The sequence below is a fragment of the Acartia tonsa genome, chromosome 7 (genome assembly GCF_053477335.1).
Source record: "Acartia tonsa isolate MP-2025a chromosome 7, ASM5347733v1, whole genome shotgun sequence".
NCBI classification, from domain to species: Eukaryota; Metazoa; Arthropoda; class Copepoda; order Calanoida; family Acartiidae; genus Acartia; species Acartia tonsa.
The window spans coordinates 12,488,843-12,511,527 of NC_137266.1; the positions used below are offsets into that span (position 1 = coordinate 12,488,843).

Consider the following 22,685-nt stretch of genomic DNA (forward strand, 5'->3'; position numbering starts at 1 on the left):
TTTTTACATGTCTACGTAACGTATTAAAATTTAATAAAGATCCACCGCCGTTTTCCCGGCTACCGTCGGCTGCGGCCGCTGAAATTTATATTTTGATATTTCTAATATGATATTAACATAAAGATAAACATTTTCTGCAAAAAAATGTTGTTCTAGCTTCAAAAATTAAAAAATTACAGCCGTTTGAAATTTTTAAGTAAAAAAGGACCTAAAAACAAAGGTTGTTAAATAAAAGGGCGAAGAAAGCGAAAATTGACTTTGACTTACTTAAGGTTGGAAATTCATTATCAAACAGGGGACTTACACAAAATTTTTTAGCCTTCTAGCTCTAATAGGAACTGAGATAATAGGGGGGGGGCGTTGAACTGATTAAGGTGCGGTAGGGGGCCTGACTGTTAAGTTTTAATAAACCAAGCATTCAAAATTCTATAAAAGTTTCCAAATTTGTTAAGCCAATGAATAAGGGACCTAGTGTGATAAACAGCCAAATGTCTTACTCCCTAACTAGTTAGAATAGTTATCTAGCGCATCGTATTATAGACAGCTTTCTGCAGATAACAAAATAAATTTTTTTTAGTATGACTGAGACCCTATTCTAATCTAGCGGATGTTAATCCATACTGGAAATAAATTTAAGTAACATAGAGTGGTCTCATAGAATAAGGAGGAATAAAAATGAAAACCTCAAATATTTTAGGGAATATTGAAGAAAAGTTGCGCTTGCGCAATAAAAACATAATATGAAACTTGAATAGTACACATGTCAAGTTGGGACAAAACTAAAATAATCTTTTTAATGAAAATATATTGAAAAATATTAGATTTTTCCTCTAACTTTATGTCTCTACTGCATAGAAATTAAATTTATGTTTATCTAATATTGTTTACATTTCACCACTGTCAATGTACTTTATGACGCAACTTGCGTAATCACTTGATTACGAAATGTAAACGTAACTTGCGTATAACTCAACAATTAATAAAATAATTTATGATGATAATTGAAATTAAAATACTTAAAAATATATAATTGGATATAAACATTTTTTACTCCCAGACCTTGAAAGAATTAAAAATTAGCTGCTAAGGATTTTTTGTAAACAAATTCACGCGCAACCCTAATACAAATGCCGTGATCATTATTTCTTAACCAAATATTTTTAAAGTCATTTTTTTATTAAATTCATGTTGAAATGAATTTTTGTTTAAAGTTTTGCTCATACTATAAGGTTTTGATCCATTGTGAATAGGACAAATATGGCTGGACGATTGGCTGTATGGCTTTTAGTATACTATTAAAAAAGGCATTTATTTTTCATATCATTTCTCAATAATATCTGAAATCATGTGATTTTACTACAAGCCTTGTAGCCATTTAGGGCTTTCAAAAGTTCCAATTTTATTTCAGGCTAGCCAGGCAGAATCTTCTACCTGGATTCTATTCTATACTTTATCTTCTTTGAGTGGTCTAAAGTGTTTTTTTTAAAGGCATTATATGTACTTAATAAAAAGTAGTAAGTTTTTTATCTGTAGCGAAATAGAAGCGAAAACTTTAGTGAATTTGATTGGTTTGATTATTAAGTTGAGTGTTTCAACGTTTCAACCACTCATTTAACTCTACAGAAGGGAGAATTTTGTGTATCATTATGGGGGATTTACATAGATTTTTCGGCCATTGTCTTATCCCTAAAATAGATTCCTGATCAAAAGTCATTTCAAGGGTGTTAATAGTAGCGCAACTTCTCTATAAATAGGTTGGGAGGGTACATTGAACTGTAAATTATACTGGTACCCAAAATTATAAAATTGTTCTCTTATTTATTGGCCTAAAAACTTTTATTATATTGTCTGTGTTATTCTTAATGTTTTAGTAGCAATGATACTTTCACAACCTTGGTGACTTTAGTAAATTATGATTGGTTGTTTTATTATGTTGAGTGTTCAAACTTTTCAATCACTAATTTTAAGCTAAAGAAGGAGTAATTATGAGTATCAACATAGGGGGTATACATAGACGTCCAAGAGGGGGGGGGGTAATGGGGTGATTACCCCCCCCCCTAAAATATTTTTCATTTTACCCCTCCCATTTAATATTTACCCCTACCTTGGGGGTGACGTAGGCATCCCCAACCATTGAGGAGGGGGTATTTACCCCCCCAAACAATTTTAGGGGGTATTTACCCCCCCAAACAATTTTAGGGGGGGAAATACCCCCCCCAAAATAAAAAATCCCTAACAAAAAAAAAATTTTGGTGCGCTTCGCGCGCATTTTTACTACGAAATATTAATACATTATCAAATTACCCCCCCCAAAAAATTTTACCCCGGGGGTAAATTTTGGGGGGGGTAAACAAAATTTACCCCTGCCAACAGATTTCACGGGCAAATTTTACCCCCGGGGTAAAAAATTTTTTGGGGGTAAAGAAAGTTTGTGGCGTGCTTCGCACGCCATTTTACCCCCCACTAAAAATTTTTACCTCCCCCAAATAAAAAAGCTTGGACGACCCTGGAGGTGTACATTATTTCTTCGGCCATTAAATTGTCTTATCCCTCTTCTATAATAAACTTTGTCTGTTCAAAGATCATAAAATACCAAACTTACTTGGTCAGTCAGTCTGTTGATCATGCTTGTAATGCATTTATATATATGATCTATACTTGTGGCTATGCCTCCAAAAGGCCTCTAGGGGCACTTGAGTTTAGAGAGGAAGGAACTCGACCCTCCCCATTCCAAGTTTGGTATTAAAAATGGTAAAATAAAACTTTGTTCTACAGACAGACACACAGATAGACATCCTGTTACTTTTATATAAGGATATATCAAGGTCTTATCTAATGGCGATTTTTCTTAGTAGGGTGGTTGTACCTTCCAGCAACATAGTTATTAAACTTTTCCCTCAAAGAAGCCTCAGCACACAATTTAGCTCTTGTACTTGTGTGGCGCACCATTTGCTAAAAATTTAAAAAAAAAACTTCCTTATATCTGACGCTAACGCCGTAATTGTGCGTCTAAGGTGGATTCTACTAATGACAACTTTTGTTGGGCTCTTGATGTTCTAGAAAAAAGTATTTATATGTCAAGTCCTTAAAATAACTCCCAATACCACTTTTATGGGTTGATAAGTTTCGAACAAATGTTTACGTCGCCGTAACGAAGCATCGTAGGCAAATGACACAGAATTTAACTTTGATCAGGCTTGGTCAGTTCTACAATATTGTATTTTATGATGACACCCGTAAAACGACTCCATCTATGAGTTTTTTTGAGCACAAAAAGTGTAAATGTACATTCAGCTTGAATTCTAAACAAGATGCCTAGTTTTGTATGTGTGTGTGTGTGATTGCGCTGGTCAACGCAATAGCGTGTCGTGTCAGTATGATAAAGGTATTCAAGAGAGTAACAGTGTCTGTGAATTAAATGTGAATTATATGTGCAATATATTTTTTATAGTGAAAGTTATTAGTTTATGAAAGAAACTTGTGTGAATTCTAATTCTTTTTTTAATGGTACATTTTAAACAACAAAGATTTTCAGTAATAATTTTAAGAATATCTAAGTTGTTATAAACCGTAACATTAAATTAAAACTACGCATAAAATTTAACCAAGCCAAACTTTATTGCAAAGGAAAGTATGAAAGATTATCAAGGTTGGACTATTTTTTTAGGTTTTTAAATTATGTATTAAATTAACATGTATTTTCTTAGGCGAATATACGGGACAGACGTAAAGACCCTTTTTATAAGATTATTAATATTAGAAATTAGATTGGATTAGTTTTTTTTATTGTATCGTATTATAGACCGCTTTCTGTGGATATTAGAACGAAAAATATGAGAATAGAAACAAAACTGGTATTAATACGATGTTATACACAGTTCATTATGGTTGAAAAACGGTTCTAATCCAGCGGATTCTAATCGGTTTCCCTACTGGAATATTAATTTATAGCATCGTATTATTGTCAGCTTTCCGCAGATATCATAATGAAAAATAATAAGATTAAAGATGGTTCAAATTTTATGAATTTTTCAATTCTCGTGGAAAATGGTCTGTAATATGATTCTATCCTTATTTTTTTCAGTATGGTTGAGAACCGGTTCTAATCCAGCGGATATTAATCCGTTTCGAAGCCATACTGGAAAATCAATTATACATTTCAAAAGCAAAGCTTCTCTATACTTTGTTTCGGTACGTCCGTTCGTACGCCCATATCGATTTAAAAGTTTGCGTTATAACGAGGTATCAGAATGTTCATACATCTATATTGATTTTTAACTTTTTGACAAAAAAAAATATTGATCTTATTCATTTTATTATAGAATACTAATTCTTATTAAAACGAGGTACAATGTTATAAGCATCTTTATAAACATGTCCTAACAATGTAAGATGTCCTGGAGCAGTAACATGCTTATTCAGTTATGCCACTCTTATACAATTGTTAATGTTCATTTCAGAGCTTTGATTTAATGGATGTTGTCATCCTTGTTTCTCTGATATTTATCAGGGATCTAAATGGATAAGACAATGGCTGATAAATCAATATACATCCACATTGATGGTAAACATAATTACCCCTTCTGTAGATTACAATTAGGGTTGGAAACGTTTGAACACTAAAGATAATAATGATAAATTATTGAATTTTGATTAGTAAAGTTTTCAAACTTGTTTGTAAATAGGGAATTTTCATCAATTTATCGTCCATTGTCTTAGTCTTTAAGATTCCTTGTAAAAACGAAAATTTAGTTTAAAGTAAAAACAAGAAATATAAATCCATAACTGCAATGCTCTAAAATAAAATATTGGCGCTTTCACTCGAAGTATCTTGATGAGCACTGAAACCTTCAATTTTGAGTCAGGTTAGGATAGGTTGTATAAGGAGAAGGGGGGTGGCATTTTTCTTAAAACGTTTTTAATTTGAGGCACATCTTTGAGCAAACAAAATGAAGTTTTTAACACATTATCTTAAAAATATTTTTTCTCTTACAATTGTACATTTTAAAATCCACGGAAAGCTGTTTAGTGTTTATAATATGATGCTATAAACAACTATTTTAGTGTGGCTACGAATATAAGTTTTCCCTTTTGATTTAATAGGTTTTGAGTCAAATTATTATATGGTAGAAAAACAGAAATTTACTTGAGCGATAACTGTTTACAATATGCACAATTACAATTTTAAAACTGGACCTCTTTTGTAGATTTAAATAATTGGTGTAAAAGTTTGGACACTGCCTTTTTGTAGACACACCATACCCAGGGATGTAGGTATCATTGAGCAGTAAAATACATTTTTACCCAAGGAGGGAGGGTACATTGGACTGTATTTACACAGGTATCCCAAATTTTATTACTATCCTTGATCTATGGTTAGCTTAAAAATTTTGGGTACTTTTATTTAATTTTGATTGGTTGGTTCCGAACAAGTAGTGCCCAATCAATAATTTTAATCTTCAACAGGGGTAATTTCATTTTCAGTATTGCTTTGAAACCGATTAATATTCACGGGATTAGAACCGGTTCAAAGCCATACTGGAAAAATGTGTAACGTATCATAATCTAGACAAATTTTATATGAGTATGAAAATGAAAAAAAAAACATAATATCAATGCCAGATTTGTTAGCCCTTGGCTTCGGCCCCTCAGGGTTAACAAAACCGGAATAAATCTTTTCATTTTTAAATTTACTATCCGCGGAATGCTGTCTATAATACGATGCAATATCATCATTGCAATTAAACATGCATTGTCTTATCCCAATAAAAATTGTAAAAATTAGCGCCTTTACCATGCATAACACAATAGCCGATATATTTGTATACTTCCTCAATGATAATAGACAAAATTACCCTCAAAATTCAGTAAATTACAATTAATGGCTGAGACGTTTAAAAAATACAAATTTAAATCCCCAAAGTTGATAATCCAACGAATAAGAAAACGTTGTTATAAAACTTTGGGAGCCAGTTTAATAAACAGGCCAATTTTACTTTGTCTGGAATAACTACACTGGCTCATTCGTCCGCTTAAAAGCTTTAAATTTACATGTTTTAAAATAGTAAATAATTAGATTGGTTCCGAAATTGTTTTGGTGAAATGGTTGATATGGGTTTGGCTTTATTTCTTAAAACGTTTTTATGATGCATTTGTTTGAGCAAACAAGGAGGGAGGTGCCATTGACCGTAAATTACACTTGTACCCAAAGTTTTATAACAAGTTTAACTTGGTGAATTGGTATAGGGTAGGACTTTACGTTATATGATTCCATTATCAATATTAATTTCAATATAGTTGGAAAGCTGTTGATAATACGATGTGATAAATAACTATTTCAGTATGGCATCGAATACTTTTAATTTCTGCAGGTTCTAAGCCATACTGATAAAATTATGTTTAGTGTCGTTTTAAAGACAACTTTCAATAAATATTTAATAATAAAGTAAAAAACATTTTACTTGTTTTGAAAGCCTGGGCCTTCGGCCCCTTAAGGCCAACTAAACTGGAATTAATCTAAAATTTTTTTTTATATTTTACTATTCCTAAAAAGTTGTTATTAACACGATCTGTTTTATTTTATCTGGACTAGCGGCTTCGCCCCTAGTCTCTAGAAAAAAGGGGGGGGGATTTTTTGTTTTTGGGGGGGTTGGGGGTGTCCTATCCCCCATGAAAATAGCCTAAAACCACCACAGGACCAGTAGGTATATTCCCTGAAGAGTAGAATTCGATCGTTTCAGTGGTTACCGAGATCTTAAGGGACGGACAGACAGACAGACGGACAGACAGACAGACATCGTTCTACTTTGTATTATAGATTATAAGGATTCTGAACCCCTATATAAAAAATATCATTTATTTATCTATCTCTCTGCGGAAAAGTCTAAAGCAATGTGATAAATAATCCATCACCAGGGAGGGAAGGGACACTGTGCTCTTTAATTCACTGTTATCCAAAGTTTTTTACTGCTTTTTCTTATTGTTAGCTCAGAAACATTTTAACCAACAATTTTAATACTTGGAAGGGGTAATCAATAATCATGTTTATAGTCATTTGGGATGTATTTCAATTTGTCGTTCATTATCTTATCCCTTAACACGTAGCGCATCCGCTCAGCGTAGGGAAGGTGATAGGTTTGTATCTCAGTCCGTCACCGCGTCATAACTAAAGACATTAAAAATGGTTCCTACTGCTGCTATGTCAGATGCGTGACATAAATAGATAGAGTGGGGGGAATGCCTTGGCCTAAAACAGGTGCAACTTATTATTATGCACAGTTAGGACTTCTCAGACAAAGGTCGTGCAATCCACTTAACCTAAAATAACCTATCAAAATCTAATAAACCAAGGATGACAATATCCATAAAAGCCAAGCACTAAAATGGTCAGACAAACGGACATTAACTCTTGTATAGTGCCAGAAATGAATAATTAGAATATAAATGTATAAGAGTAGAAGCAAAATTTTAAGTAACTTTGTTGAAAAAGTGCTTGATACAGGATAATATTTATGTACTTACTTACATTTTTAGGACTTGATTATAGAGTTACTTCCATTATAATATTGTACTTTGTTGTTCCAAGGAATCAATATATAAAAATCAATCGGATAATTAGATCACATAAAAATTTGTTGTTAAAAAAGTAAAAATCAACATGTTTAAAATGGACGTATGGACATTTTGGTAATGATTATAGAGTTGCTGCGCTTTCTAAATCGTACCAAACTACTAAAGGAATCACCATGCAAAGTTTGAAATCGATAGGACAATTCTAACATGCCTAAACTAACCAATAAAATCTATCCGTTCCGGATGTACGGACAGACGTACTTACGAAGGACGTATTGACCCTAATTATAGAAAGCTTCGCTTTTAAAATTACGATGAAACACCCCTTGCCACGAAAGGGACTATATCCAAATTTTATTATCGCAGGAATCTAAAGGGATAAGACAATGGCAGATTAATTGATGTATAATTACATCCTCAATGATGGTAAACAAAATTACCCCTTTAATGGATTACAATTAGGAGTGGACGTTTGGACACAATCCTTATACTAAAGTAACGGGATGTTTGTCTGTTTGTGTGTCTGTACCAAAGGATCTCACTAACCGCTGAACCGATCGGGTTCTCCTTAACAGGGTAGCTTCTCATAGGTCCCGGGAAGGTTTATAACTATTTTCTTGGGGGGTGGGACACCCTCAACCTCCCCAAAAATAAAAAATACCACCCCTTTAAAAAAATTTAATTTTGTTACTAAAATTAAAAATTATGGGAGGGGGGTCCCCCCCTCAAAAAAAAATTCCACCCCCCAAAATATTATTTCCCTTTTTCTTTTAAAATCTAAAATAAGAAATTGGTGTATTAAATTCGACTCCCCCCTCCTCAAGTGCCCCTAGAGGCGTCTAGGGGCGTAGCCGCTAGTAGTGAATAAACTAACCAATCTAAATTCAATAAAAGTCCTAAAAAAATATTAAAACATTATTATGAAACTTTGGGGACTAATGTAATTGGTCAGCTTAATAACTTATATTGAAATTTGATTGCTTGGTTCAAAAATAGCTGTGTCAAAACTTTTTGACCAATGATTTATGCATTTCTTATCATAAATGGGGAATTATCATCGATTTATCGTTCATAGTCTTATTCCTTAAGATTTCAAGTAAGAACAAAAATTTTGTTTGCATTAAAAACACGAAGAATACATACGGTGCATTATTTGCCAAGTGTACCTGTATTTTGATTCTAACTAGCGGCTACACCCCTAAAACCCTTTAAAGGAGGGGGGTTGGGGTGAATCAACTCCCCTTAATTTTCAATTTTAGTTTTATAAAGAAAAGGTAAAAAACATCTTCTCCGGACCTATGAGAAGCTACATTGTTAATTAGAACCATATTGGTTCAGCAGTTAGAGAGATCCAATTGTATAAAGAGACAAACTGACACTCTCATATAGACATCCTGTTACTTTTATATAAGGAGAAACAAATATATGAATTGTTAATTTCAATAGATAGATAGTGAAGTTTAAGTTTTAAAAGGAAAACTAAAAATTTATATAGTTGGAGAAAATATTTTGTGTTGTATCTTTTTAGATATCCTTTCCGGTTAGTTTTTTTTTCTAGATAATTGTTTTTGTGGTTAAATTTTTGTGTTATATAACAATCAAGATATTTGCATAAACCACAGAGGGAGTGGACATTGGACTGGAAATTATACTGGTTCTATAATCTCTAATTTGTTGGCTTAAAATCTTTGAATATTATTTTGAAATATTAATTGGATGTTACATGCCAAACATACAGACTGAAAGTTTTAAAAATTTTCATTTAAAATTAGGTAAAATTAAAGTTAGAAGAACACTTTAGATTTTAAGTACCGAGGCATTTAAAAAAAGGTTTTAGTAGGATTATAATCAATGTTACTTTGTGTTTCGTGCAAAAAAAATTGGTGGCATCTAGGAGTAAAAAAAAATTACAGTAAAGATTGCATATTTGTGTAATTTAAAAAGAAATTTTGTAAATCTAACATTCAAAATAAGAGGCAAAAAAACTTTATGGGGGGGGGGGGAGTATTAAAAAAATATAGAAACTACTTCAAAATATATCACAATATGAATCTTGATCTTAGCAACATTAACAAAAACAAAAATATTGTTGCATATTCTGTGTTTTCTAGTTTTCTTTTTTTCTGATATAATATTATTATTTAGTTTAATAAATTGTTTAATTTGTTTCATTGAATGTTTAAATCAAATATTCATAGATATCTAATTAATAGTATTAAATTTTTCCTTATTTTTGCATCAAAGGTGTAGTTGCAAGAAATGCATTTAAACTTGAATTTAGTAAACTTCATATTTTTTATGTTTAATAGTTTATCTAGAGGACATACATTTGAAATAATTTCAATTTTCTACCAGGTAGTTTTAAAAATGACTAGTCCACTGGTGCCTATTGATTGTTTTTCATTTCAATACAAAATCATATATGTTAGATGGTATTTTTGTAACTTATGCTGGCCATCAAACTTTTTAAATGCACTTTATGTAACTATCCCTTTAGATATTATTTGTTGATTATTAGTTTACCTATTGTCAATAATTAATTTAACACAAAATTTTAGAATCACTTCAATGTTAGGTTGTTAATTTTTTTAGTCTGGTGTTGAAGTGGTTTTGAAAATCTTAAAACTACATCATAACTTATTTTTAAATTGTTGATGAACATTTTTTGATGCATTTACCACATAAACAAAGAAATGAGAAACCAAGAAAGAGACAACTTTCAATAGAATAACTTAATTAAAAGATTGTTACATAAGTACAAAATCTTTTATGATAGTTACTTCTGTTGACCCATTTTCACAACTAGAACAACCAGAATCTTTTGAAGAATACCATCACTTAATTTTATAGTTTTATATTTTTTGTGTAAAAATTATTCAATTTCGTAAAATTTATTGCTATTAAAATCAAAATATCAGAATTATTATTTGTTTAAATAAAGAGTATGACTATTTGTCATTAAGAGTCAGATTAGAGTATGACTACTTTTCACTTGAATTCAGATTAGAGTATGACTATTTGTCATCAAATATCAGATTAGAGTATGACTGTTTGTCACTAAAAGTCAGACTTGAGTGTGACTGTTTGTCAATAAAAGTCAGTTTAGAGTATGACTGTTTGTCTGCAAATGTCAGATTAGAGTATGACTGTTTGTCTGCAAATGTCAGATTAGAGTATGACTGTTTGTCATCAAATGTCAGATTAGAGTATGACTGTTTTTCATCAAAAGTCAGGTTAGAGTATGACTGTTTGTCATTAAATGTCAGATTAGAGTATGACTGTTTGTCATCAAATGTCAGATTACAGTATGACTGTTTGTCATCAAATGTCAGATTAGAGTATGACTGTTTGTCATCAAATGTCAGATTAGAGTATGACTGTTTGTCTTCAAATGTCAGATTAGAGTATGACTGTTTGTCATCAAATGTCAGATTAGAGTATGACTGTTTGTCATCAAATGTCAGATTAGAGTATGACTGTTTGTCACTAAAAGTCAGTTAGCAGTATGACCATTTGTCATCAAATGTCAGATCAGAGTATGACTGTTTGTCATCAAAAGTCAGATTAGAGTATGACTGTTTGTCATCATATGTCAGATTAGAGTATGACTGTTTGTCACTAAAAGTCAGTTAGGAGTATGACCATTTGTCATCAAATGTCAGATTAGAATATGATTGTTTGTCATCAAAAGTCAGATTAGAGTATGACTGTTTGTCATCAAATGTCAGATTACAGTATGACTGTTTGTCATCAAATGTCAGAATAGAGTATGACTGTTTGTCATCAAATGTCAGATTACAGTATGACTGTTTGTCATCAAATGTCAGATTAGAGTATGACTGTTTGTCATCAATTGTCAGATTAGAGTATGACTGTTTGTCGTCAAATGTCAGGTTAGAGTATGACTGTTTGTCATCAAATGTCAGATAAGGGATTAACTGGGCAAATTTTGAGGGTCAATTTAATCACAGATTACGATCTTAATCACCTGAACTTTGCTCACATTGAGTCAGATTCGTCAGATTATAATCTGAAATCCCCCCTGACAGATTAAAAATTTGGCGGCAAATCCTGAGTAATCTGAGTTTTAGTACCTTTTTGCGCAAAAACACAGGTTTCGTCAGATTACAATCTGACGAAATGTAATCAAATGTCAGAGTTGATTGATGAGGGGCGGGCAGATTAAAACCTGAGGAAAACCTGTCAAAACTCAGATTAGACAAGGTTTTGTCACTACTTGTCAGATTTAAAAACTACTAGGGGTAAATTCATTTAAAGATTAGATATATCAACATATTCCTACAAGAATCTTCTTTTAAATAAAAAAAAAACCTATTTTTTTCTCCTAAATTTAGCATTAATTCTTATCTGATTCCACTGTTTTTTTTCTCAATATACAATAATTTTAGCTCTAGATAAAAAAAATATTTTATTATAATAATTAGGATTTTATTCAGTACCATACAAACTATCTTTTATACCTCTTCTAAAAAACATTTGTTTTTCTTTAATGATTTTAATATTTTAAAATTTGTTGGACACCCCAAATATAGGATATGAAAAATAGTAAAAATTGTCCGTATTACCGGAAGTGTAAGATCTATACCTACCCCCTCCCATTCTCCTACCCTTCTTACAACCCCTACACCCCTTGTACACCCCCCCTTTTTCCCACCCCTATCCAGTCCCTCCTTTCCCTGCACCCCCTCTCTATCCTTTCTTACTTTTGGTTTGTGTGTTTGTATATTGTTTCTTCATACATTGGATTTATTATAAATGAATGAATCATTTCATAGATTTGGGACAGACAATCTAAGTAACAACAATTTTCACAGATTGCTTTTTGAAGAAAATGAAGAGGTTGATATTTATCGAGAATTAGACATACAGAGCTCATACTATTCTCCTGATAAATTTTGTGAAAAATTTAAAAATTCAAAAAACATTTCTATCCTCAGTTTAAATATTCAATCTATTAATTCTAAATTTTCTAGCCTTTCTGATCTAATTCATTTTTGGAAAGAGAAAGGGGTTATTTTTGACATCATTTGTTTACAAGAATGTTATTCCATCCATTTTTGAAATATCTTTATATCATCCTATTCTATTTAAAACAAGAACAACTTTTGTGGGTGGAGGCGTAGCTTTCTATATTAACAAATCTTTAAATTTTTCTGTTCTAAATGAGTATTCTATTTTTCATGAAAAAATTATTGAAAGTTTGTTCATAGAATTGGAGTTTAGCAACAGAAAAAAACTTGTTATTGGTAATTTCTACAGACCCCCTAGCACTGGGTTAAACAATCTTACACCTAATATGCAAATAGAGTTATTTTTGGAACATTTTCAAGGCATTTTAGACTCTATCACGGAGCGAAAATGTAAAGCAATTCTTTGTGGAGACTTTAATTTAGATTTGTTTGCTTACAATGTACATAATTATACAGCGGATTTTGTCAGCATGCTTTTTAGCGCTGGCTTCCTACAGCTGATCTCTAACCCTACAAGAGTCTCAGCCCATAACAATACAGCTACGCTTATTGACCACATCTGGACAAATGATATTAAGGATCAAATGGTTTCTGGAGTAATAACTACTTATTTGAGCGACCATTTCTCAACTTTTCATTTTATTAGCACTAATAAACATAAGACAAACCCAAAAGTAATTTCCACTAGAGATTTTTCTGACGTTAATATTGAAAGCTTTAAAGATGACTTAAGTAATTTGTCTTTTAATGAAGTCTATGCCAAAAATAACCCCACAGAAAGCTATGCTATTTTCCAAAACTTATTTCAAGCTTCTTTTGAGAGAAATATTCCTGTTAAGGAAATTCGATTTAATAAAAACTACCACATGATCCAAAATTGGATGACCAAAGGCATATTAAGGTCTAGGAATAAGAAATTTGAATTACAATCTAGATTAGCAAAAGTTCCAACAACTGAAAATAAGGAATTGTATACTAAATATAAAAACGTGTATAACAAAGTTCTGAAAACTGCAAAAAAGTTATATTATAGTAATCTACTTGTCTCCAACCAAAACAATCTTAAAAAGAGTTGGCAAATTATTAAAGATGTCGCTGGTTTAAATTCAAAAAGAAAATTTTCAACTAATAAGATTATTGTTGATGGTAATGAGATCATTGGTGATAAGAACATAGGAGAGGCATTTAATAGGCATTTTTCTAGCATTGCTTTTAACATTCGACAGGATATACCCCCTACTGAGAGATCCCCTAACTCTTATCTTGAAGAATCTGGCAACCTATTTAACATTCCCCCAATCACACCTGCAATTATAACTGAAATTGTTAATAATTTTGACCTAAAAAAATCCTGTGACTACCTTGAAATATCATCTTTTTTATTGAAAAAAGTCGTTTCACAAATTCTAGATCCTTTATGTCATATTTTCAATAAATCAATTGAACTTTGCTCTGTACCTGAACAATTCAAAATGGCTAAAGTAACAGCTGTCTTCAAAAAAGGCGGAGATCCTTTCAATCTTAATGATTACAGGCCAATTTCTCTTCTTCTTATTTTTTCAAAAATTCTAGAAAAGTTCATTGCCATTAATTTGCAAGCTTATCTTTCTGATAATAATCTTATTGATGAACTTCAATTTGGATTCCAGGCAAATAATTCAACATATCATCCTATGATTCATTTACTCAATCATGTAAGTAAAGCTATGAATAATAAGGAGTATACTATTGGAATTTTTTGTGATATTCGCAAAGCATTTGATTGTGTGCCTAAAAATACTCTTCTTATGAAGCTACAGAAATTTGGTATTAATGGGAACTTGCTTAATTGGTTTGAATCATATTTAACAGATAGAAATCAATTTGTTAAATTTGGGCTTTTTGACTCTGATCCATTAGAGATAGATAGTGGAGTGCCTCAAGGTAGCATATTAGGTCCTATTTTGTTTCTTATATTTTTTAATGACTTGCCTAAGTCAACACTTTTAAAAGTACTACTTTTCTGTGATGACACTACTATATTAGCCTCTGGTAAAAACCTAAATGAGCTTGTTGAATTTGTTAATGCAGAACTCAAAAATATTTCCCAGTGGTTTAGGGCTAATCAAATGTCTTTACATCCCAACAAAACAAAATTCACTATATTTTATCCTACTCCCTCCCTTATTCCATGGAATGAAATCAATCTATATTTTGATGATAATGATCCAAATACCCTTAACCCTAACCCTTTACTTAGACATAGAATTGACTTTGTCAACCATGAAAGTGATATTCCAGCTATAAAATTCTTGGGTATTTATTTGGATCCAGCCTTGAATTTTAAGGTTCATATAAATGAATTAAACAAAAAGCTCTCTAAATCATTATTTTGTCTCCGAAAATGTCAAGGTCTACTCACTGAAAAAGCTCTCAAAGCTCTATATTACTCTATTTTTCATTGTCATTTAGTTTATGGAATCCTTATCTACTCATGTGCATCACCCACAAATCTTACTGGCATAATCACTAAACAAAAAATGGCTGTGAGATGTATTAAGCAAGCAACCTACTATAGCCATTCTAGTCCTTTATTTAAAAATCTCAATATTTTACCCTTTGAATCTCTAACTCATTACTTCAAACTAAAATTTATGTATGAGTACAAAAATAATTTGTTGCCAAGGTCTTTTATTAATATGTGGCCTAGACGAGGTGAATTAAATGGTAACTTCGTTTTGAGAAACAATAATAATTTAACTGTCCCCTTTTCTCGAATTAACTTAGTAGAGAGGCTTCCTATTTGTTCATTTCCAAAGATATGGAACAGTTTTGATGACCGTGATAATATAAAAAATGCCTTAAACCTAAATCATTTTAAGAGTAAGCTAAAAAAATGCCTTCTAGCAAAAATAGACATAACATGTTATAGACTTCTTTGCCGTTCTTGCCACCTAAGAATGTAAAACATTTATTCTGTCTGTTCTACAAGTCTTCACTGATTTACCCCTCATATTAATTTTAAATGTTTATAGTCAATATTACAAACACACATCATGTTACTCTCCCCTCCAATTCCCTTCCTTTCAATTCCACATTATAATCCCCATCATATATAATGCGTAAGTTCTTATTTTAAATAATTAAGTTTCATGTTATCTATTATAGTTTTTTTTATCAGTTTTTTCTTATCTGCAAAGGCTACTTAATATTACCTCGAGAGAGATTACTTAGTCCTTTGACACGAATTTTGAATGTGAATACTATTATCTTTATTATTAAACAATAAGTAATCATGATCAATTTTATTGTTTGTTTGTGATTATACCATGTAATGTATATATATTTTTTTGTATGTGTCATAAAATAAATATTTCATTTCATTTCATTTCATTTCATTTCAATCACTGTGGGCTAGAATTGAATCAAGACAAAAGTAAGTGCCGAGCCCTGTGACCTATGTATGGTGAAAATAGACATAAAACCATGATGATTCCAGGTAAAACCAAAATATTTCAGCGGGGGCTTTTTGAGAAAATTAGATTTGAAAATTTCAAGTTCAATTTTCACCCGCTAGGAGTTGCCGCATAATCATGACAAGAAAAGCAAATATTATTTATTTTAAATTTTAAACAACTTTGCTTTTATAAAGTTCTTCATAAAACCACTCCTGAAGGGAGTTAATAAATGGCCATTTTTATCACTTGCTTTGCAAAGGTCACGAAAATTCAGCTTAAAATAAATCATACATAGAGAGGTTTTAAGAAGGACTACATAAAAGCAAAGTTGTTCAAAATTTAAAATAAATAATATTTGCTTTTCTTGTCATGATTATGCGGCAACTCCTAGCGGGTGAAAATTGAACTAGAAATTTTCAAATCTAATTTTCTCAAAAAGCCCCCGCTGAAATATTTTGGTTTTACCTGGAATCATCATGGTTTTATGTCTATTTTCACCATACATAGGTCCCAGGGCTCGGCACTTACTTTTGTCCTGATTCAATTCTAGCCCACAGTGTAATATGACTTAATTCGGGATTTTTCGGTCAAAAGTTTAATAATTAGTGTCTATAAAAAAGGGGATAAATTTAAACACATCAAAACATTTATCCATTGATCCAAAAATAGATTCATCAATCTATATATCTATCTAGAGGTCAATCAATATTTTAAACCATCCATCCATCAATATATACATCCATTATTTATATATCTATTCTTGATTGTATTAGCTATCTTTATGATACAGAGAAGCAAATGTAAAACCTAAAAGTTTTCAGTGTATATGCATTATAATTTTATTATGACCATAAAGTTATGAAAACTCTACATAAAACATGAATCATACAACATCATACATTACAATACTTTTGTTAGCAAGTTTTTTTTTCTGTTTTATAAAGTTGCTTCGTCCCTAGCCGCTATAGGAGGGCCAGTGAGATAATAGAAATAATAAAATTACCCAAATACATTTATAAAGTTTCATTGAAAATTAAAACCAATTTGCACGAGTACTTTCCGAGATCTTAAGCTTCAGACAAAAAAGCTTACTACCTTATATTATAAGTGTAAATTATAAAAGTAATATTTTTCCCCTGTCATAATATCCACATATATTGTACATCCATTGAATTACCTAATAATTTTACTATTTATTTCAGAAAAGTTTAGAACAATATGAGCACAAGATTAGTTCATGAAGATTTCTCTTCTTAGCAAAATATGAAACAAGTATCAACAGACAAATCAATTTTCTATTTTATCAAATTTTTCAGGTAAACTTCAAAAGCTTCTAGATAGATTTTTTTTTAAATTTGTAAATAGATTTTTAGAAAAAAAAACTGCATAGGTAGATTTTAAATTTAATGGATAAGAATACAAACAGAACAAGGATGACAACATCCATAAAAGCGAAGCACTGAAACGGTAGGACAAACGGACATTAACACTTGTATAAGAGTCGAAGCAAAATTGTAAGTAAATTTGTTGAAAAACTTCTTGATACAGGATAATGTTTATTGAGTTTATGGACACACTTACATTTTTAGGATTTGATTATAGAGTTGCTTAGCTTAAAATATTGTTCTTTGTTGTCCCAGGAATAAATATACCAAAAATCAGATCAAACGGATAATTAGATCACATAAAAATTTGCTGTTACAAAATTAGAAAAATCAACATGTTTAAAATGGACGTATGGACATTCTGGTAATGATTATAGAGTTGCTACGCTTTCTAAATCGTACCTAACTACAACAGGAATCATCATGCAAAGTTTGAAATCGATAGGACAATTCTAACATGCCTAAATTAACGAATAAAAGCTATCTATCTCGGACGGACGGACCGACCCTAATTATAGAAAAGCTTCGCTATTAAAAGCATACAGATAAACCCATAAAGATATATAAAGATAGGTGTTATTATGTGTAGTAAATATTTAAATAATTTCTCTATTTTCAAATCTTGAAAAGTTTTTTGTCAAAATCATTTTTAATTTAAAGTAAGACTGGAAGACTTTTATTTAAAATTCTTGCATTTACTCTAAAATTAGAGATCAAATGTATTTTTTTTATTTAGATTTCCGAGTCTTTTACTTTAGATTTGTTAATTTCTTTCATAATCTATACTAATCAGATATTTAATTAATAAAAAATATATTGATATTTTAAAAGAAGATAAAAAAGTTTACGTTAATATTAACCAATTAAATACTTTTGTTTTATGAATTGTACAAGTACATTTTTAAATATAACATTCTTAAATATTAATTTGCTGTTTATGTGCAAAGTAATTTTATCCTAACATCTGTAAATTAATTTGGTTTTGCAGCATTTTGCCACAAATCCAACTTATCAAAACCATTCTCCTAGGTTATTCTTGCTACAAACTTCGGCTCAAATTTTGTTCAGGAATTTAGAGATTATTATCCAGTAGTAGCTTAGCATTTGAAGATAACAATACCATGGAGGGAAAAAAGAACAAAACAACCTTTGTTATTTGAACTTGACTAACATTTTTTTTGTCTATTTTTATAGAAACAAGGATGACAACATCCATAAAAGCGAAGCACTGAAACGGTAGGACAAACGGACATTAACACTTGTATAGTATCTGAACTGAAAAATCGGAACATAAATGTATAAATGTCGAATCAAAATTGTAGGTAAATTTGTTGAAAAACTGCTTAAAAACAGGATAATGTTTATGGACATACTTACATTTTTGGACTTGATTATAGAGTTGCTTCGCTTATAATATTGTTCTTTGTTGTCCCAGGAATCAATATACCAAAAATCAGATCAAACGGATAATTAAAACACTTGAAAATTTGTTGTTAAAAAAGTAGAAAAATCAACATGTTTAAAATGGACGTACGGACATTCTGGTAATGATTATAGAGTTGCTACGCTTTCTAAATCGTACCCAACTACTACAGGAATCATCATGCAAAGTTTGAAATCGATAGGACAATTCTAACATGCCTAAATTAACGAATAAAAGCTATCTATCTCGGACGGACGGACGTACGGACGGACGGACGGACCGACCCTAATTATAGAAAAGCTTCGCTTTTAAAAATATAAAGAAAAAATTGGAAACAAAAGCTAAGATCAAAAATATTTATGTTGATTGTGTAACTGATCACTCGTTTTTCACTTATTGAACAAATACGCTTTGCGATGAATAATTGTTTCACTCTTACAAGGGACAGTAGAAAGTGTCATGTGATGTCATAAAAATACGTCTAAAAGGGAATGATGAGAGGAGAAGTGGGAAAGGAAGCCCTTAAAAAAGAGATAGATAATATAGGTATTTTTATGACGTCACACAATACGCTTTCCGGAGTCCCCTCTTACAATCGCAGCGATTATATACAAATTGTACCTTCTTACCCTACTATTCCTGTACTATGCGACACAATTAAAGTTTCTAATCTTTGCCATTTGATGCGTTAATTATTGATTAATAAATCAGTAAACAAGTATGATGATATGCATAAGAAATGCAACAACGACTAGAAAAAAAACTTAAAGCTAACTTGATCCAAATGATCACAATGGACACTTTCAAACAAGGTAGACGCAAAACTTTCAACGTTGATACTTTAAGAATGCTGGAATAATTATTAAAAGTTTCTAAAAATGTATGCAATGTTTTAGTTTTGTTATAAAAAAAGGTAAATGAACTACATTATAAAAAGCAGGCATAAAAATATGGTTTAAAAAAAAACTTTCAATGTGACACTAAAGTTTTAGGCTACTCTTTGCATTCTTCTAGCTGTTATTCGCTGAATCAAAGGCTCTAAGTCTTCAAATCTAATCTAATCTTGTATGTAGTTAAGAAAAAAGTAAAATATATCTTTAGTATCCTTTTTATTATAAAAAGACCCCTCTGATTAATTTTTAAACAATTGTTAGGGTAGGTTGTGTATGTCCACCATCTACAAATCACACAAAGAAACAGAATATTATATATTTTTAGCCTAGAATCTACAGTTTCAATTGTTTTCATGCAGTCTAGAAACTATGGTTTCTGCGTAAAATGACGCTAACGTCTATAAGCAGTTTTGCATATTTTTATATTTAGTTTGCAGTCTGATATAATTCTAGCTTGATTTTGTATTATATGGGTTTGTTTATTTTCTTGTTTGGGCTATTTAATTATACGTTATTTCATAGGCGTCCAAGGGGGGGGGGTAATGGGGCGATTACCCCCCCCCCCCATTCAAAATTTACCCCTACCATTTAGGAGGGGATATTTACTCCCCAAAAAATAAAAAATCTCTAATAAAAAAAATTTTTGCGCGCTTCGCGCGCATTTTTAATACTATATATTTAATAAAATTTAAATTACCCCCCCCAAAAATTTTACCCCGGGGGTAAATTTTGGGGGGGGTAAACTAAATTTACCCCTGCCAACAGATTTCAGGGGGGATAATTACCCCCCCCCCCTAGCAAATTTTACCCCCGGGGTAAAAATTTTGGGGGGGTTAAAAAAAATTTGCGGCGCGCTTCGCGAGCCATTTTACCCCCCCCCCCCCCAAAACACGAATTACCCCCCCCAAAATAAAAAGCTTGGACGCCCCTGCGTTATTTATATTAAATATTATGCCAAAGAGTCCTAGTAATAATATTAAAAAAAAATACGTAAAATGTTTTTTTAAAGTTAATAAGCATAAGCATACATAGGACATACGGTTTTCTAGCCATGATTATTGAGTTACTACGCTTTCTAATTTGTACCTAGCTGAAATAGGAATCCTTCTGAGAAGTTTGAAATCGATAGAACAATTCATCATGCAAAAGCTATCCCTTACGGACGGACCATAAATGTAAGATTAAGATTTGAAATTTTAAAAGGTGGGTCTCTAAAAACATGTCATGATGTAAAAAAAAGATATTTCAAACTAAATTATTTTTTTGCAAAGTTGTCTGATGAGTTTTTTGATGATAGAATCTGTCAGAAAAGACGTGCACACATGAAAATTAATCAAAATAAGGAAATATTAATAAATGTAAAAACAAGGATGACAACATCCATAAGTAGAGAACCTCAAAAATTATGAATGAGTATCGAGAAAAAATTACTATAAAGCAGTGTCGTACAATAAACATTGATCTTGGTAAAAGAGAGGGGAAAGTGAATGGTTGATTACGTTTTTTAGAGGGTCAAAACCGTAATCATAGATTATAATTCTGCTTCTATAAAAATGAATTCAACTCCCTAACTGAAAAATAATTTTTTTTCCAGATGATGGAAACTTTTTGACTGCTATGGGAACATGCTGGAGTGGATTATTTTCATTCAGGTAGGTCCAGGGATATCAAGGAATAAGACAATAGATTATCAATGATGATCAACAAAATTAACCCTTCTGTAGATTTAAATTTTCGGTGGGAAAGTCACAAAGTGTGAAAATTATTAGTTTTGAACCATCCAATGAAGATGTTACTAGTTTGTAAGCCAACCAATTGTAAAACTTTGGGTACTAATATAATTTAAAATTTACACTCAAATGCCCAAATCAGGGGAATTAGTTTAATTAACACCCTACAGATAACTAACTCTTTGATTTCAAGACCTTTGTCTGTGCATAGTACTAAATTACGCCTGTTTTTGGCTAAAGCCTTCACCCCTACTCTTGTCATTAATGTCGCGCCCTTTACAAAGCAGCAGTAGTAAAAATTTTAAACGTGTTTAGTTATGACGCGGTGTTCGGCCTCGTAAATAGTTAGTGGAACCACAAAAACAAAAGATACTACGTTTACCCCTTTTCAGAATGTGTTAAGGCCAGAAGACGAAGAAAGTCTCTCAAAAAACTCAGCATGTGACGCCATAAAAATGAGGGATTATCCAACTCTTTTTTAGGGGTTTTCTCTCCCACTCCTCCTCTCCTAATCCCTCATTTATATGACATCAGAAATTTTTTTGAGGAACTTTCTTCGTCTTCTTAAGAAAAGGTGGACAGGCATATGTTGATAAACAGCTGTGCCACTAAAACAAGAAAGGTAACACAAAACCAAAAAAGCACGTGTTCTTAATGAACACCAGAACAAACTCTTCGTAGATTAATTTATTCAGCGCCATGTCTTATTTAATTAGTCTCATTCAGACTATACAATATATTTTTGTTAGTCTTTTATACTATCAATGAAGAATGTATAAAAGTACATAAAACAAGGATGACAACATCCATAAACGCGAAGCTAAAAAAGGAAGTACAAACGAACATAAACTCTTGTAGAGTTACAGGCCTTAAAAAGCCGTACATAAATTTCTCGCAAAATTACTTAAATGTAGGGAACTGTAAAGGGACATACTTCATTTTTGGGATTTTATTATAGAGATGCTTCACGTATAATATTGTACATTGTTTTTATTTTAACAATTAGATAAATAGGTAAAAATATAACAAAAATTAGCATATTTTAAAAGGATGTTCGGACGTTCTGGTAACGATTATAAAGTTGCGACGTTTCCTAAATTGTATCTAATTGTTATAGGAATCATCATACAATTGCAAGGACAATCAATTAAAAGAGCTCTCCGTTACAGACGGAGGAACGTAAGGTTGGACCGACCATAGTAATAGATAAGCTTCGCTTTTACAAATGATTTTATATTTATATTTTATATTTAC

The 22,685-nt window shown here is 31.4% G+C and overlaps 1 protein-coding gene across 3 annotated transcripts in view; it reads left to right on the forward strand.

Annotated features, from left to right (window-relative positions):
- Positions 1-22,685, forward strand: part of LOC145324857 (uncharacterized) — a 114,088-nt gene that overhangs the window by 7,527 nt on the left and 83,876 nt on the right. For 2 of the 3 annotated variants that reach the window (XM_080167548.1, XM_080167549.1), the window contains 2 exons: positions 17,203-17,316; positions 21,296-21,353. In XM_080167548.1, coding sequence (XP_080023674.1) covers positions 21,319-21,353 — 35 coding nt within the window. In that variant the 5' untranslated portion in view covers positions 17,203-17,316; positions 21,296-21,318. The remainder of the gene's footprint in view (positions 1-17,202; positions 17,317-21,295; positions 21,354-22,685) is intronic. The other variant, XM_080167550.1, reaches the window with a different exon arrangement.